The 19,318-nt window shown below is 35.4% G+C and overlaps 1 protein-coding gene across 2 annotated transcripts; it reads left to right on the forward strand.

Annotated features, from left to right (window-relative positions):
* Window positions 1-813: 813 nt before the first annotated feature.
* Window positions 814-13,879, forward strand: nap1l4b (nucleosome assembly protein 1-like 4b). 2 transcript variants are annotated; one of them, XM_073836176.1, is made up of 15 exons: window positions 814-897; window positions 2,626-2,673; window positions 3,120-3,216; window positions 4,067-4,208; window positions 6,148-6,234; window positions 6,310-6,438; window positions 6,723-6,794; window positions 8,114-8,253; window positions 8,335-8,480; window positions 8,615-8,634; window positions 8,904-9,023; window positions 9,131-9,166; window positions 9,294-9,341; window positions 9,507-9,544; window positions 12,496-13,879. In XM_073836176.1, the coding sequence occupies exons 2-14, from the start codon at window positions 2,649-2,651 to the stop codon at window positions 9,507-9,509; spliced, it is 1,065 nt and encodes a 354-aa protein (XP_073692277.1). In that variant the 5' UTR covers window positions 814-897; window positions 2,626-2,648; the 3' UTR covers window positions 9,510-9,544; window positions 12,496-13,879. The 2 variants fall into 2 exon arrangements, with proteins under 2 accessions (XP_073692277.1, XP_073692276.1); XM_073836175.1 differs by lacking the exon at window positions 9,507-9,544.
* Window positions 13,880-19,318: the final 5,439 nt, after the last annotated feature.

The raw sequence follows: 19,318 nt of genomic DNA on the forward strand, positions 1-19,318 counted from the left end.
GTGATGCTTATTTGTCCCTAATAACTTATTTCTGAAGAAAGTGACAAATACTTGCCTAGAAAAGTATTTTTCATACAGTTGTAGTTCATTAATGTGCAAACAACTGCAGATATTTACTGCACAGAGCTTTACGTCAACCTGGTGAACGTATCAAACTAAATAACCGTTGCAGGAATCGTGTGGAATCAATACGAGAGTTTGTAGAGTGAACCGAGTCAATTACTGACTCTGAACCAAGAACCATCATGACAATGTAACTTTTAATAATAGCAGCTTAGCAGAAATGTATTATTAACCCTGCTGAAAAAAACAGCTAAAACCAGCCTAGGCTGGTTGGCTGGTTTAAGCTGGAAATTGCTGGTTTTAGCTGGTGGTTTCCCAGCCTGACCAGCTAAGACCAGCCTGGCCAGGCTGGAAAAATGGCCAAAACCCCTCTAAAACCAGCCTGCCTCCCAGCTATGACCAGCTAAAACCAGGCTGGTTGACCAGCTAAAACCAGCCAACCAGCCTAGGCTGGTTTTAGCTGTTTTTTTCACCAGGGAAAACATGTAATTTTCAAAGATTAAAGTGATTTAGTGTATATTTAATCTAAACGCAAATAATATCGTTTCTAAATTATTCTGTGTATCTAATTCGTGGTCGTAACAAATTAAAAAACTAAATTAGACATGGAATTAAAATGTCTTTATTAAAATGTTCAAGAGCATGTATTAGTAATTAGGGCGTGAAAGAATCGCATATATCCGATTCAGTTTAGAGAATCGGTTCTTTTGAACAATGCAGGTCAAAGAACCGATTCAACCCGGCGGAGTATTCGACTGAGGCGGAGTATTATTGGACCAATGCGCTTCAGCTTTACTGCCGAGTCCATCAGCTGAACAACACCCGCTGATTCAGGTAAGAAAGGCAATCTCTCTAAATAAAATCTTACTTTTTACTCGGCATTTCACTTTGAAATGCCGGACATAATTATGAGTATTCAGTTTACGTCAAACAGAATGAATTATTTTTCCGTGGCTGTAAGTGTATGATACTAGTGTGCTGTGCATGTCATCTTTGTTTTGATAAAGTTGCGAGTGACTGCTACAAATTGTTACAGTTTATAGGTCATTTAACAAACTATTACCCTGTAAACTGTTAACCCCAGCAGAAATAGTCAAAGCTGATAGCCGGAGTGTGTTTTATGAGGGTCTGTTAGCCTGTTAGCCTGTGACATTTACACTTAACCCGTCTACAGTGTTGGTTTGGAGATCTTCCAGTGTCCGCCCTCTGCCACCGTTATGACCCCCTCCATCACCTGTTTTAAACTCTGTGGTTGTGGAGATTATGAGATCTGATTTAATCTGTTATGATCTGGATGTGGCTAGTTTAGCGTGTTAGCTGCTAGCGTGAGTGTATGTGATGGGCGTCAACATAAACATCTGTTTGTGCCTTTACTTTGAGCTGCTGGTTTTGATATTTGCAGTTTTGCTGCTTGCTAAACGTTGAAAATGTAAACGTATCGATTTTTAGGAAATAAGCAATGTTTGGCTTTGTTTAACGAACATTTACTATGGCTAAGTTTTGGCCAAAATCGTAAATGAATAAAACATGCATTTGGGATGTTTTCAAGCTGAGAAGTTTTCGAAATCTTTGGTTGCTGCTTATTTTTATTAGTAAGATTAGCATACGTTATTTTTTTGTTAGAATTCCTATACTAATAATAATTATTGTAATTGTTAGTATATATGTGACCCTGGATCACAAAACCAGTCATAAGTATCAATTTTTGTTATTGGCATTTACACATCTTCTGACAGCTGAATAAATAGGCCTAAACTTTCCACTGATGTGTGGTTTGTTATTATAGGGTAATATTTGGACGAGATACAACTATTTGAAAATCTAGAATCTGATCCAATTAAAATACTGAGAAAACCTTTGAAGTTGTCTTAGCAATGCATATTACTAATCAAAAACTACGTTACGATATATTTAGAGTATAAAGATACAAGTATTACGAAATATCTTCATGGAACATGACCTTTAGCTATTGAATATCCTAATGATTTTTGGCATAAAAGAAAAATGGTTAATTTTGACCCATACAATGTATTTTTGGCTATTGTTACAAATATCCCTGTGCTACTTAAGACTGGTTTTGTGGTCCAGGGTCACATATAATACCAAATTGTCTGTTTTATTTTAGTCGTATAATAATACTTACTTTAGTAATATAATAGTGATACAGCAGTAACTATGGAATTATCACGTTAAATGTCTAGCTTGTTGATTTTGAAAATAATAATAAAATCATCTCAAATATGAAGCATGCACTCCTAATAATGTCAGGTTAAGTACCATTAATTTCAATTAATTGATTTAAATAGAAATATTTAACATAACTGGACTCTGCATTGGGTTTTATGGTCTCAAAAATGTCCCTCAAAATTAATATTGGAGGGAGGGGGTTTGTTTGGGTTCATTACACTCATTTTGGTTGTGCAATGCATCAGCTGTATTTAATATTAATGCGTTTTGTTTTTAATAAACTGAAATTTCAAATAAATGAATGTCATTTTGTCTTTACCAGTAGAAAAAAGGGCTGAAATCAAGCTGAAGTTGTGTGTTTTGTGTATTTCACAGAATATTTGAGCTGTGGTATCAAGATGGAAGCTCACAATGAAGCCAAAGGTATAGAAACGCTTAATACCTGCCTGGTACTGTTTTTGACAAGCAACCTTGGATTTTTCACGAGATATACCTTGTATGGCCTGTATAGCTTTTGAAATGCTGACGCATTTATGAAATAGCAGAGAAAATTATTCTATGTGTTACTTAAACTATCTTGTGAATGATTTTTTGATTCAGGGTGCTTCTCGAACAAAAGCCGGTATAATGTTTCAGCGTAAAACTTTCATGAAGCTTCAGCACATCACTGCTGCCAATGATTTAATGGAAAAGATTGTCTCATAGGTTCTTTCGAGAAATTCGTGCAATCTCTTAAACCTACTGAGAGCGATATCAAAGGCGAAACAACAACATTTGAAACATTACTCACTGTGCTGAACTTGATTTTATGCTTCCTTTAATAAGGATGTCTGTCTGTGAAAAAAGGACTGGCATGTTTTTTTTTTCAGGTAAGGTGAGCGACCAGGCCATGCAGAACCCACAGGCATTGGCAGCTCTTCAGGACAAAATGGACAGTGTCTCACATAGTGCTTCCATCATGGACAGGTAAGCAAGATACAAAAGAAGAAATGCTCAAACCAAACTAATAACTCTGAACCAAAGAGACTAACAGGGCAAACAACAATTTTGCAGCTCATTGTTTTTATTTCTGGTCATGGCATGATCATTGTCATGTTTTTATTGCTTCCTATCTTGAGAAAACTATTTCCTAACTGGATATGTCTCATATTTCCTGTGTGGAATTTTAAAACTGGACATTGCATTTTTATTGTTGCTCATGTTACGTACTATAGAGAGACAACCTTGCCGTCTGTCTAAGGGGGGAAAAACTCTAGTCAGACCATCTGCCTGTAACCAAAAATCTGTCTCTGCATAACACAGAAGTCAGTCCTGTTGGTGTGTATCTATGTATGTCTTTGTGTGTGTCAGCTTGACGATGCCCAGAGAGAGGTCACTCACCCGTGAAGGCTAATTCGCTCCCTGCGTTTGGCTGTAGTTGTAGTGGTCATGAAAACGATGACACAGACAACATTTGCACAAAACAGCAATAATCCATTTGTGTGTGAACACTGCAAGACCAAACATAAGGCTTGTGGAAAGGGTGTGCTTTATTTTTTAAACCAAGCAGCCAGCATACTAAAACAGATTTGGTGGTTGCAGCACACACTTTTTAAACAACATCTTTACTGTTTGCATGAAGCATGTGATTTGGGTTATCAGAGCTTAAGCACACTGCGATGTGATCTGAACAGGGATCTTGTATCTCATGCTCTTACTTCAAACCCATCTGTTGACCCCAGAGAGCAGGGAAATGCACCAGTCCAGCTGTGTGGTACCGGACACCCATCTGCTCACACAATGTCTTTTTTCTCTTCCTCTCTCAACTTCTTTCCAGCTTACCAAAGTCTGTGAAAAGAAGAGTCAATGCCTTAAAGAATCTTCAGGTTAACAGTACGCACATCGAAGCCAAGTTTTACAAGGAGGTGCATGAGTTGGAGAGAAAGTATAGCGCTCTTTATCAGCCGTTATTTGACAAAGTGAGTTGGGTTTGTGTTTGTGTATATGTATGTATTTATCTTAACGTTACAATATTATATGCTTTATATATTTACATATACTACTGTTTTAATATGATAGTTGACCCAAAAATGAAAATTCTCTCATTAATTACTCACCCTCATGTCGTTCCAAACTCTTCAGAACACAAATTAATAAATTTTTGATGAAATCCAAGAGCTTTCTGACCCTGTATAGACAGCAACGCAACTGAGGCCCAAAAAAAGTTGCAAAGGACAGTTGTACAAAATATAAGTGTTGTACAAAAAATAATGACTTTATTCAACAATTATTTCTTTTTTTCCATGTCAGTCTTCGATGCACGTTCACTGGTGTACCACGACGCATACGAGCTGGCGTTCTGGTGTAGAACGTCCATCTTTCTTGGTTCATCGTCTGTATATTCTGGTGCAAATAAGCAAGGCTGGGCAAAAAAGAGCAAGTGATTCTCTCTATCGAAATCTTTAGAAGACAGCGTGCATCTTCCTCTGCTTGCATCCAGGTTCTACATCAGAGCGCCGGCTCCTGCGTCGTGGTACTCTAGTGAGCACACGTCAAAGACTGACATGGAAGAAAAGAAATTGTTGAATAAAGTCGTTACTTTTGTTTTACCAAAAAAAGTATTCATAAAATTAGAATTGAACCACTGATGTCACATGGACTATTTTATATATGTCCTTACTATCTTTCTGGGCCTTGAATGTGGTAGTTGCATTGCTGTCTATGCAGGGTCAGAAAGCTCTCGGATTTCATAAAAAAGTTTTTATTTGTTTTCCAAAGATGAATGACATGAGGGTGAGTAATTAATGACAGAATTTTCATTTTTGGGTGAACTATCCCTTAAAGTTTAAAAAAAAAAAATTAAATAAATATTAAATATAAACTGTTTTCACCACTGATAACAAGAAATGTTTCTTGAAAACCAAATCGCATGTTAGATTGATTTCTGCCAAAATTCAGCTTTGCAAACACATGTTAAAATAGAAAATAATTATTTAAAATTTTAGTAACATTTCACAGTATTACTGTTTTTACTCTATGGATCAAATAAATGTAACCTTGGTGAACATAAAAACAAAACAACTGCATGAACTTACTGACCCTAAACTTTTGAACACTTATGGTCTTAGACAGTACTCACAACTATTGTAGTGTTGACAGACCCGCTGAAGATGGGTCCAAGTATGAAATGATGAGGCTGCATTGTGTCTGACCAAAGTAGACCTTGGAGTTTCCATAAACAGAGCTCTCAGGTAAATGGCGGGAGAAGTAAATGCAGAGAAAATTCAGGGAATTCAGAAGCGATGCACTATTAAAGATACTTCCTCCAAACCAGGAGGTTGCATACTTTGATTTAATAGTTTTAAAAAGTCCCTGAAAGAGAAAATGTAAATTAAACAAATGTTACATCTGCCACAACCTGTACCTCTTTGATAAACACACAAAACTTAGACAAAACCATGTTGAATGCTGGCAAGAGTGTTACTGTTAAATTGGGATAAAATGAAATGTTTTTTACTTGTAGTTAAAGCATCTTTTAATAAGAATTGTGTAAGATGTTTATGTGCTCTTGAAAAGTCTTTGTTAGTGTTCTCATACTTAAAGTTGCCAGAGTCATTGCATACTTTGTATGTGCTGTACTTTTTGTTCCATTTTGTTTAATATTTTTATTTATACATTTACCCTTTAGAATTTAAAAAAGATCAAGAGTTTGTTTAATTAATGAGATCTCTGAAGTCCTTGAAATCACATCTAGTGCCTGTAGGTTGCGTTAAACGGCATCTGTTCCTCAGTGTTCTGCAGGTTTCAGTATGGCTCCAAAGAGCGCAAAATATCCTGAGCTCAATGTGAACACTCCTCTCATTTGTCTGGATGGGTAATATGATATTCTTTCACAGTGAGCTTTTTGTGTGTTTCTAGAGAAGAAACATTGTCTCTGGAGAAGTTGAACCCACTGATGAAGAGTGTGAATGGCAGAGTGACAATGAGGATGAAGCAGCATTAGCAGTGAGTATTATCTGTCCATTTACATTTCAAATTAGACAGAAGAGCGGTTTACTAAGACGACTCTTTCTTTTTCAGGAAGATCTGAAGAAGAAAGCTGCTATAGAAGAAAAGACAGAAGATGCTAATGAGGAGAAACCCAAAGGAGTTCCAGAGTTTTGGCTCACCATATTCCGGAGTGTGGACATGTTGAGTGATATGCTGCAGGTGAACCAGTACAACATTAGATATTCATCAGAGACATTTTCCTCTATTGAATTCTCTATTCTTTTCTGAGTAATGATTATTTAATGTTTTCTTTTGCCCTGTAACCTTGTACAGACAATATACAAGTTTATATTATATGAATGTGAATACGGTAATATGTTTATTAAAATATTATGAATACAATTCCATGAAAAGGCAGGCTATTGTTCAAACACAACATGTTTTCCAGAACATTTCAAATGGAAAGAAAATGTGTGCTGTACATTATTTTCTCTTTTCAACAGGAGCATGATGAACCAATACTTAAACATCTTCAAGATATTAAAGTGATATTTTCTGGTCCTGATCAGCCCATGGTAAGGACAATATTTGAAGGTTTTATGTTGTTTTTAAAGTGAACTGAATACAGTTGAAGTCAAAAGTTTACATACACCTTGCAGAGTCTGCAAAATATTAATTATTTTACCAAAATAAAAGGGGTTCATACAAAATGCTTGTTATTTTTTTATGCAGTACTGACCTTAATAAGATAAAAGATGTTTACATAGTCCACAAGAAAAAATAATAAATTAATTTATAAAAATTCTTAATACTGTGTTGTTACCTGAAGGATCCACAGGTGTGTGTGTGTGTGTGTGTGTGTGTGAGATAGTTGTTCATGAGTCCTTTATTTGTCCTGAACAGTTAAACCGTCTGCTGTTCTTCAGAAAAGTCCTTCAGGTCTCACAGAATCTTTGGTTTTTCTGCATTTTTGTGTATTTGAACCCTTTCCAACAATGACTGTAGGATTTTGAGTTCCATTTTTTTCACACTGAAAACAACTGAGGGATTCATATAACTATTACAGAAATGCTCACTGATACTCCAGAAGGAAAAATGTTGCATTAAGAGCCAGGGGATGTAAACTTTTGAACTAAATGAGGATGTGTAAATTTTTCTTATTTTGTCTAAATATCATATTTTTTTCAAATTTGTACTGCCCTTCAGAAGCTACAGAAGATACTTCCCTAGAAGACAAAATAAGTTACATTTACCCTGATCTTCAAATTTAAAAAGTTTTCACCCCTGGCTCTTAATGCAGCGTTTTTCTTTCCACGGCATCAGTGAGCATTTAAACTTTCTGTAATAGTTGGTTATGAGTTGGAAAAATGGATTTTAAAATTATACAGTCATTGTTGGAAAGGGTTCAAATACACAAAAATGCTGAAAAACCAAAGAATCTGTGGGACCTGAAGGATGTTTCTGAAGAACAGCAGGCAGTTTAACTGTTTAGGACAAACAAGGAACTCATAAACAACAATCACTAAACAAAAAAACACAGCTGTGGATTATTCAGGTAACAACACAGTATTAAGAATCAAGTGTATGCAAACTTTCGAAACAGGGTCATTCTTATAAATTCAGCTATTATTTTCTCTTATGGACTATATGTAAAATGTCTTTTATGTGAAATATCTTATTCAGGTCAGTACTAAATACAAAAAATAACATGCATTTTGTATGATCCCTTTTATTTTGGTAAAATAATTAACATTTTGCAGACTCTGCAAGGTGTATGTAAATTTTTGACTTCAACTGTATATTTCAACCTCTTTTAGACAATATGAAAGTCTTGTCATAACGTCTGTACAAATCAGACCATTGTAATTGTCCTTTAAATGTATTTTTTGTACAGAGCTTCACATTAGAGTTCCATTTTGAACCCAATGAATACTTCACCAACACAGTCCTCACAAAAGTATACAAAATGAAGTCAGAGCCAGAGGCAGATGATCCATTTTCATTTGAGGGACCGGAAATCATCGACTGTGAGGGGTGAGCACTTCTCAGACAATACCTGCTCAGATTGTCAGCTGCTTTTCACACTTTTTCATCATTCATCTCTTCTGTTGGCAGGTGTGAAATTGATTGGCACAAAGGCAAAGATGTGACGGTAAAAACGATCAAGAAGAAACAGAAGCACAAAGGCAGAGGGACAGCAAGGGTCATCACCAAACAAGTGCCCAATGACTCCTTTTTCAACTTTTTCAACCCTATTAAAGGTTCGCAACATGACAGATGTGCATGTAAACTTGAATTGCACATTGGGTTCTTTAATATTAGTTCTTTCATTTAAGTGTTTGCATACTGTAGGTTTACTCTTTGCATCAAGTCACCAATATTTCTTTTCTTTTAGTTTCACCAGATAAAGAGTTGGTGAGTATTTTGTTTCTATATTCTTTCTGGTTTTACCTCATCCAGTTCAGTTTCAGCTAGGCACTTAGTTAACCTGTTATCAATTATATATAGCTTTTGAGTGTTTCATGGTCAGAAAAATACAATGATGATGATTTTCTCTGAAAGACATGAGTGGTTAGTTTATTTGAAATCTTAGAAAATCTCTTCAGAGAAGTAGAAATAATCAGACATTTTTTTTATCTTCAAGTGATCAGAAAAGCTGTGTTTACTTGTTTTGTGTTCAACAGGATGAGGATTCTGAGTACACTTTAGCCACGGATTTTGAAATCGGTCATTTCTTCAGGGAAAGAATCGTTCCAAGAGCAGTGTTGTATTTCACTGGAGAAGCTCTGGAGGATGATGAAAGTGTATGTATTTTCAAATTACTATTTCTTGTCTTATGTTATCTGTCCTTCAGCAGAGTAATTGCGTTTATATGTAATATACTTTTATTCGATTGCGTCTGCTGATACAGTTTGAAGAAGAGGAACTGGATGAGGGTGAAGAGGACGTGAGTTCACCATATACATTTTAAAGATAAATTGAAGAATAAGTGTTTATGATCTTTTTACCGTTGAAATCAGTGATTTTTTTTTTATGATGTTATGCACAGTAACTCTGTGTTTTGTGTGAAATAGGACCAAGATGAGGAGGAGGATGACGATGAAGAGGAGGGAGATTCCAAGGTTAGTGTAGATTTAGATTTAAAAAGGAATAATTTCATTGTCTCTGTTCAGCGTTCCTCAGTCTCTGTAACTTTTTTTTTTCTTTGGATGAATGTTTGTGGTTTATTTGCATGTTTGATGATTAATGATGATTGTGGTTGTTCTCTACCTCCTGTTCTGCCCTAGTGACAGGCATAAGTCATTCTCACCTCATACATTTCTAGGTAAGAAAGAAATGTCATGAGTCCATTCTAACCTTTGCCTTTACACGTCTCTCTCTCGGCCCTCATCCCTCTCCTTATGTCTGCCATCCCATCCCCACAGCACCCATATGACATTATACTAAGCCATTCATTTCATATCATTAAGGCCTTGCCCAAAATCTCAGTACAGGACTGTAACAAAAAAGCGAAGAGGAGAGAATCACAACTGCTGTATTAGAGAATTTTGGACAAGGTCTTTCCATCCATTTTGCTTAATGTATCTTGCCTAATAGTTATTGATGGTATTTAGTAGGTCAAGTACTTTTCCAGCTCAGATATGTGACATCCTCTTTTGAATACATAATATCTTGCTATAACCATCCACCTATTCAAGGTGATGCTACACCACCAAACACTGACATGGAAGGCTTGAGGTCTACACTAACATTAGACCCTGATCCTGGAGTGCCTCAGTACTGGTTTTCTTGTCTTATAACTTATATTAAAGGGATCATATCATGCACTACTGTTCAAAAGTTTGGGGTTTATTTATTAAGAAATTAATACTTTTATTCAGCAAGGATGCAATAAGTTGACGAAAAGTTAAAGTAAAGACTGTTACAAAATATATACACTTAACAGTCAAAAGTTTTTTAACAGTGAGATTTTTAATGTTTTTTAAAGAAGTGTCTTCTGCTCACTGAGCCTGCATTTATTTAATCTAAAATACAGCAAAAGCAGTAATATTGTGAAATATTTGTACTATTTAAAATAACTTAATTCTCTTTGAACATATTTTAAAATGTAATTGATTCCTGACTCCAGTCTTCAGTGTCACACAATCATTCAGATATCATTCTGATATGCTTATTTGCTGTTCAAGAAACATTTTTCATTATTATTATCAATATTTAAAACAGTTGAGTAATTTTTTTTCAGGATTCCTTGATGAATAGAAAGATCCAAAGACCAGCATTTATCTGAAATCAAAAACTTTTCTTACATTATATACTATACCATTAAAAAAAAACGTAAAAATCTACTCCGCTGTTTTCACCATAATTATAATAATAATGGTCCCACTTTACATTAGGTGGCCTTAACAACTATGTACTTACATTTAAATTAATAATTTGGTACAGTGTACTTATTGTGTACATACATGTTTTTACATTGTATTTATATATTTTTAAAAACCTATATGTAATTACATTTGTAATTGATTTCTGTAATAACCACTGTTGAACCAACCCTTACACCCTAACCCACCCTGAAACCTACTCATACCACCAAACCTGCCCCTAACCTTACCCATATCCCACCTTAATAGAAGCAAAAGTGTTTTGCAATGCAATATGACCACATTAAGTACATTGTACTTTAAGTACATAATAATTAAGGCCACCTAATATAAAGTGTGACCATAATAATAAATGTTTTTTTGAGCAGCAAATCCAGAATATTACAATGATTTCTGAGGGATCATCTGACTGGAGCAATGATGCTTCAAATTCAGCTTTCAAGAATAAGTTACATTTTAAAATATATTCAAATAGAAAGCCGTTTTTTAAAATAGTAAAAATATTTCATAATTGTACTGTTTTTGCTCAAATAAATGCAGGATAAGTGAGCAGAAGATACTTCTTTAAACAACTTTTGACTGGTAGTGTATATAAAAAGAATCCTGAAAAAATAATAATAATAATAATAATAAGCAGCACAACTGCTTTTAACATTGTTAACATAAGAAATGTATTTATAGTAGCAAATCATCATATTAGAATGATTTCTGAAAGATCATGTGACACTAACTGGAGTAATGACTGCTGAAAATTCAGCTTTGCCATCACAGGAATAAATTAAATTTTAAAGTAGATTAAAATAGAAACAGCTATTTCAAACTGTAATATTTCAAAATATTACTGTTTTTACTGAATTTTTATCAAATAAATGCAGCCTTGGTGAGCAAAAGAGCCTTTTTAAAACATTAACATTATCTTGAATAGTAGTGTACATTTTTTAAATTCCTTTTTATCCCCAAATGTCTACCTTTAATGTTAGTCAAGTTCCCCCCACTAAAACAGTCTTAAATTAGTTTTTCTTGATGGTCAAGAAACCGGATCGGAAGAACTTGGATCAGCCATTTTCTGAACTCCAAATCAATACCGTGTAGGTTTACTCATGTTGATATTTTGGATTTACAGTAGGGGTCGACCGATGCAATACCAGTTATTAGAGATCAAGTAGACCAATAACCGATGTGTTGAACCGATATATATGTCTGGTTTAAAAATGAATGTCAAAATTCAGAATAACAAGGGCTCTGACAAAAACTTTCTTTAAGTGCTTTTTAAGTTATTTAATGGCAAATCGTTTTTTAAAATGACCGATACTGATGAAAAAATAAAAAATGCTTAATATCGGTACCGATAATTGGCAAGACAACTAATTTACAGTGTAGAAACTAAAGGATGTCAGAAAAAAATATTTTTAACAGCTTATTATTTTATTAAATGGTTTGTTCACACTGAAGTTTTGAGTTTTTTGTGAACTATTTTTTTAAGTGAGATTTGGTTCATGGTGATATGACCCCTTCATGCAAAGTAACTGCTTCAGACATAGCACATTTTCTTCCGGTGGTTCAAGCTATGGTGAAAGATGCTTTCTTCCATTTAATGATAATGATGTATCTGCAATACAAAAGAGTGGTGATTCACTTTAGATTGTCTGACGCTTTCATCTTAATTAATGACTGCATTCACATTGTTGGTGCTACAAAGGCCTAGAGAGATGTGTCAGTGTAAATGCGCTTTCATGAGCCACTCTTCTGTGATGAAGATATATCTCCCTCTTTCTCCTGCACTTCTCCTGCCTCATGTTGCAGATACTGTATGAAGTATGTATTGAATAAAAAAAAGTTCTCTCTCCTTGTCCCAATCTTTTATGTTTTTTTTTTTTTTTTTTTTTTTCAGACCGGGGATCCTCAGCCTGCAGAGTGCAAACAACAGTAGTTTGGATCACTCACTCCTGCCACTGTCAGCTCACCTAGATTCAGCCCTGTAGTGAGGCATGCAGTCTCTGATGAGCACTCCATCCAACTAAACAACACATGATGATGCAGTACATTGGTAAACTAGGTTTTATTTAGTCCTACAGAATTTGCTTACTTCAAAATTCAATTGCTATAAAACAATGCTATAGATAAATTGGGCAATTCCAGATTACAGTTGGGCCTCAGAATGTATATATATACATAAATAAATGTAAAACTATTTTTTAATTCATGATTTAGACATGTACAGACATAATGACTTCAGATATGTCATTGCATAGCCAAAAAACGTTGACTTGCAGCAACAGGTGAAATTTCAAGCCTGAATAAAAATGGGATTGTATTCTAACTTCCTGTGCACATCTAACCTTTGTCAAGGTTGTTTGTATTTAACAAATAATTTCTCTTCTCACTTTTGAAGTGTTCTGTGTCATGGGCATAACCATTTTTTACACAGCATATCTATTTATGTACTTTTTGAACAAAACTGCATGTTTATGCACTTATTTATTTATGGGTCTGCTAGCTAGCTAGCCAGTCCAACTAATGTATCTGTGATATCTTGCAGGCATCAAGTATTTGTGTTTAATCATATCCGGCCTTTTGCAGTATCTAACATCTACATCGTCTTTTGACTTTCTCTTGAAGATCGTAATTTCAAAAAATAAAAAAATTAATTTCTGCACTCCACTACATAAGTATGCTCAATTGATGTAGTCTCTTTTTTGTTTATATGTATTTAAATATACGTTATATCCATAATGCTGGAATTGCTCAATTTAGAAAATAAATAGACAAAGATGATAGGGCAAAAGTCCACTGCCAATTCTGAGTGATCTGCAGTCCTGAAAGTCACGTTTTATGCGATCACATCCTCAAAATACAACATCACATCCCAAAGTTGACTGAATTAATTTATTTTGTGACTTGATCTCATAGGTTACTCAGGGTTTTTTATGCCAAAATGACAGTGTGCGAGTATCCAGCATTGTGAAACTGTTGATATCTAACCTGCTTCATGTTCTCTTTTGTCTTGTAAACGAAGGAAGACTTTTGAAATGTAGTTTTAGTTCTAACGGAGTTATTTATATATCTTTTCCATCTTTATATTATTGTTTTGAACTCTATGTCTTGGTCTTGTGCTTTTTGGTGGATCCCTGAGAGAATATGTTTTGCTGATGTATGTACTGTATCCAGTTGATTATAGCCCCTTTTAGCATTTAAAAAATGCTTTTGCTGTACTGCCCAAGCACTTACAAAAAAGAAAAAGGAAAAAAAATTAAACAAATACTTTTATTGCCAAAGAGAGTGATCTGATTTCACTTTACCACAACGTTTTCAGCATCAAAGCATTTCATTTGAAATAATTAGATATTAAATCCATGAATTAAAGAATGCATGTTATCGTAAAGGAATGTTTCAAGTTCAATACGAGTTAAGCTCAATTCGACAGTTTTTGTTTTGAATTACTACGAAAGATAATTCAGATTCTCCTCTTGTTTTCTTGAAAACACAAAAACAAAATCAAGTTTCGCTTAGTGAATGAAAGGCTGAAGCTTCATTTATGAGGAGAAGGACATTAGACGGAAAGAAGGTAACTTGAAAAGTTTAAGACCAAATGCTAATTAAGTTAGAAGAATAACGGTTAAATATAAACACTTAATTATTAAAATACTTTTTTTACAAGTTATAAATTATCCATGTGTTGTGACGGTTGTATGCCTGCTAAAATCAAATTTTTTCCCTCTCTTTTTAAAAAGCACATTCATATGTTAGAGGGAAAGAGCTGAATTATTTTTTCCTGTAGTCAAGCACGTGTCTGTAACTGTTTTTACATTTTTATTCATTTTTCAGACGTTGTTTGGATCATTTATAATAGAATGATCACAATATGCTATATGCTTGTTACTAAATAATAAATCATACATTATTATTATGCTAAACTGTCAAAGTCCAATCTAAAAACATGCAGGTAATATGAAGTTCTTCCATTCTTCAGAGGTTTGTTAGAAGGTGCAGTTTGGTAGTATTGTCTGTAGGGGGCTCTACATCTGTTAACCACTGCATCACTACACTCAATGCCCTCTTAGGTACACTTGTTCAACTGCTTGTTAACGCATATATCTAATCAGCCAAGCACATGGCAGCAACTCAATACATTTAGGCATGTAGACATAGTCAAGATGATCTGCTTAAGTTCAAACCAAGCATCACATTGGGGAAGAAAGATGATTTAAGTGACTTTGAATGTGGCATGGACAGGCTGGTCTGAGTATTTCAGAAACTGCTGATCTACTGGGATTTTCCACACAGCCATCTCTATGGTTTACAGAAAATGGTCAGAAAAAGAGAAAATGTCCAGTGAGCTTCAGTTCTGTGGGCAAAAAATTCCTTGTTGATGCCAGAGGTCAGAGGAAATGACAAGACTGGCTTAAGCTGATATAAAGGCAATGGTAACTTAAATAACCACTTGCTACAACTAAAGTATGCAGAAGAGCATCTCTGAATACACAACACATCAAACCTTAAAGCAAAAGGGTTACAGCAGTAGCCCTAAGTGTACTATGTATTATGTCAGAAAGCTCAAGTCATCTCAGACTGGTTTCTTGACCATGACCATGAGTTCACTATAATCAATGGCCTCCACAGTCACCAGATCTCAATCCAATACAGCACCTTTGGGATGTGGTTAAACGGGAGATTCGCATCATGAATGCTCTGGTTTTGTGGTCCAGGGTCACAAATCATGATGTTTTTGCATTTGCATTATGGAATGTAATACCCCGTCAGTAATAACCTGTACGTGGGCTTTTTTGATTACTGGCAGTTTAAGTGCCACGACACTGACAAATAAAAACTTATATATAAATAAAAATAATAAAATAACCGGAATTAGTTCAAATCTTTTGCTAATAAGATTATATAAATGTATCACTCACCCTTAACTGCGGCTTTCCACTTTATTAACTGTCTAAATGTCAAATTAAGTAAAAAAGAAAAGCCCAATGACGCTTATTATAGCTGGATCGGCCACGCGCTCACTCACAACTCTCTCGTTCACTCCGCCAACGTAAGTATGGAGTGTTTTCACGTTTCGTCAATCGGCCAAATGGCGACTCTGGACGTAAACAAGGCCACTGAATCAAAGGAAACTCGCATATTTTGCTGGTTATTGCTACTAAAAAAAGTCAATTATTGTCATGTTTTGGGCTATATTAATCGGTCGGACCGGGAAAAACATACAATAGACTGCCAAAGGTTATAACAAATCAAGGAGAAGAGTGCCAAAACTGTCTGAAAAAACAAAACGTGTTTGTGGTTGGCCAAACTGAACCAGGATTTCCCAGGCAAGAATTTTGACAACATTCGTGTTTGTTCTTATGATTTCCGGTCAGGTAGGTGACATCTTAATTATATCTTAATTAACACTGCATTTACATAGCTTTACCACCAATTACTTTTAGTTTGTCATAATTTTGCGCCCTTTTCTGCTTACTACGTCGTTCTCTATATGTTTTAGCAGCTTCCACATGTTTTTTCAGTGGTTTAGACAGCATAAATTAGCAGAACATATTCAGTAGTACATTAATTGTGCAATCCATGCTGTTGTTTACAGCAACAATCCGAGTATTGCCAATATCATATATGTTTGTGTGTGTGTGTGTGTGTGTGTGTGTGTGTGTGTGTGTGTGTGTGTGTGTGTGCCACAACTGACCAAATCGTGACATGAGTGCAAACCCTCTTGTATTCACATGACATCTCTGTTAAAGCATGGTTGACAGTTTTCATGTCTTCTTCAGGACAAAAGTGATAAAAGTGACAAAACACAGTTATTCTAAAGAGGGGAAGGGGTGACATGCCTGTCACATCCAAGTGTCTAGTTAGCAAGAAACTGGTGAAGTCAGCTGATTTCCACCTAGTGAGTTGCACACAGGAGTCAGGAATTCAAGTTTTATGTGCTGATTGTCATGCACTCACACACAGAGTTATTCTCACTCTCTTTAATATACTGTCACTAAACTACAGGTGATGTCAGTGGTCTCTGTCATTTTCTCTCCTCCGGTGGGACTGGAATCTGAGAAGACCTCATGGTCGTGATAAATGTGCATTACGGTTCAAAAGAAAAAAAGAATCACTTATGTTCACCAAGGCCACATTTATTTAATTAAAAATACATTAAAATATTGTTAGAACTTAAATAGCTGGCTAATATATTTCTGTGATGGTGAAACATTTTTTTAGCAGCCATTACTTCAGTATTCAATGTCACATGATCCTTCAAAAATTATTCTAATACAGTTGAAGTCAAAAGTGTACATACACTTTGCAGAATCTGCAAAATGTTAATTATTTGACCAACCAACCAACCACATATATATACATACATACATATACATACATATATACATATATATATATACATACATATATATACATACATATATATATATATATATATATATATATACATACATACATACATATATACATATACATACATATATAATTTTTTTTCATTTAGTACTGCCTTTCAGAAGCTACACAAGATACTTGTCTCCCAGAAGACAAAATAAGTTAAATTTACCCACATTTTCAAATGTTTTCACCCCCTGGCTCTTAATCCATTATTTTTCTTTTTGGACCATCAGTGAGCGTTTGAACCTTCTGTAATAGCTTCATATAAGTCCCTGAGTTGTCCTCAGTGTGACAAGATGGATCTTACAATCATACAGTCATTGTTAATCAAACAGTCATTCATAAATTCAACTATTAGTTTCTCTCGTGGACTATATGTAAATGTCTTTCATGTGAAATATCTTATTCAGGTCAGTACTAAATAAAAAAATAATAACATGCATTTTATATGATCCCTCTTATTTTGGTCAAATAATTAGTATTTTGCAGATTCTGCAAGGTGTGTGTAAACTTTTGACCTCAGCTGTATGCTGATTAGTCATTTTCATTATTATCGAACAGAAAATCAAAAGCATATATTTTTTACTAACTCCAAAGTTTTGAACAGTAGTATACTTGTTCATATGCCTAGGATGTTAAAGAAAACCAAAATGCAAATTTGACAGGAAGGAGAGTTATTTTTAATTTTTATAAACATTTCTATGTATGTTTCTTCTGTTGGCATCCTTTAAACCTCCTTTCCTGTCTTTTTCCCTGTAAATTCTCTGTTCTCCTTTTGCATTTGTACGTCTTCTCGTGCTCTATTTTGTGTCTTTACCTTCACCTCATCCCTTCACTCCTCATCATTTTTCTTTCTGCCTCTGTCCTTCTATTTTCCCATTCTGCCATCCTTCTCTTCCCTTAGTCCCCCCCCCCCACCACCACAATCCCTCTCCATATACCAGTTGATGAATATTCATCAGGTTAAGTCTGACTATGCTCTTCACAGTTCTTGTTAGGAGCAGTATGTTAATGACATTCAGCAGAGAGTCCAAATGTAGATAAGTGTACTCTGGGAAAAGGGTTTCCCTCCCGCAGGCTAACAACGCTTCCATTTATGGGACGTTCATGATGACACGGTGGTCAGCCGCATTGGACGGATCCCTTCTGTCTCTAACATGCAGCCATTTACAAGCATTTAAAATCCACTTTTATGCTCATTATGTTAAGAGCTCCCTCTCTTTTTGACCACTGCCCTCCTCTTCCTCACCATACAGCGACAATAGTGCCGTATTATTAGTTGAATCAATGGCATCTTTGGTCCTTCTCAAATGTGATGCATTTTTATGCAAACAAATCTTAAAGCGGATGCATTTTAGTCTATGTAGATTCATGCAACTGTAGTGGGTCTAGTATTGATGGACAGGCTATCGAGGAGGTAGAACCCCTTTGAGGGTGGATCTCCACTGAACTGTGTATATTGTTAATGGGAAGGGCTGGACACAGCCGGTTTTGTCTAATGAGTGGTTTGCCGTGAGGCTGAGACAGAACTGCTGCTGTCCCACTGCTATCAGCCATTCTCACTTTTCTTCTTGACATTAAAGGAACACTACACTTTTTTGGAAATAGGCTCATTCTCCAACTCCCCCCGAGTTAATAAGTTGCGTTTTACCATTTTGAAATCCATTCAGCCGTTCTCCTGTTCTGCCGATATCACTTTTAGCCTAGCTTAGCATAGATCATTGAATCCTATTAGACCAATAGCATCACGTTCAAAAATGACTAACGAATTTTGGTATTTGTCCTATTTAAAACTTGACTCTTCTGCAGTTATATTGTGTACTAAGACCCACGGAAAATGTAAAGATGCGATTTTCTAGGCCGATAAGATTAGGACCTACACTCCCATTCTGATGTAATAGTCAAGGAAGTTTGCTGCCGTAATATGGACGCAGCAGGCGCAGTAATATCACGCAGCGCCTGAAATTAGTTCCCAGTTAGGTAACTTCTAACGAGGAACGCTCCCTGTGCATGCAGTTGGTCACGTTGTGCTGTGTGATATTGCTGCGCTGCTTACGGCAGCAAACTTCCTTGTGGTAAATTATTATGTTATTAGGGTCGCTTCAACCTGCGGACATGATAAACATCCTGTGGCATCAGTGTTAAAGTAGCCAAATTCCGCTGGAATACCGTGGACTTGGCAACACTGGTTTTGACAGTATTGTATGTACACAAAACTTTTAAAAAACACAAAGGTATGAAAGCTTTGGAATACAGACTTTTTTGGACATAAGGTCTTTTTTTAAGCAGAAAATCTGCAGATTATTACAGAAGTGGAATCGTTTCAA

Source organism: Garra rufa, chromosome 3 (assembly GCF_049309525.1).
Source record: "Garra rufa chromosome 3, GarRuf1.0, whole genome shotgun sequence".
NCBI classification, from domain to species: Eukaryota; Metazoa; Chordata; class Actinopteri; order Cypriniformes; family Cyprinidae; genus Garra; species Garra rufa.

Excerpts from the sequence above, each read along its gene's own strand:
- nap1l4b (XM_073836175.1), top strand. The coding sequence starts at position 2,649 with ATGGAAGCTCACAATGAAGCCAAAG. Across the intron at positions 4,209-6,147 it reads ATCAGCCGTTATTTGACAAA|AGAAGAAACATTGTCTCTGG; the intron begins GTGAGTTGGGTT and ends GTGTGTTTCTAG. Across the intron at positions 9,342-12,495 it reads AAGAGGAGGGAGATTCCAAG|ACCGGGGATCCTCAGCCTGC; the intron begins GTTAGTGTAGAT and ends TTTTTTTTTCAG.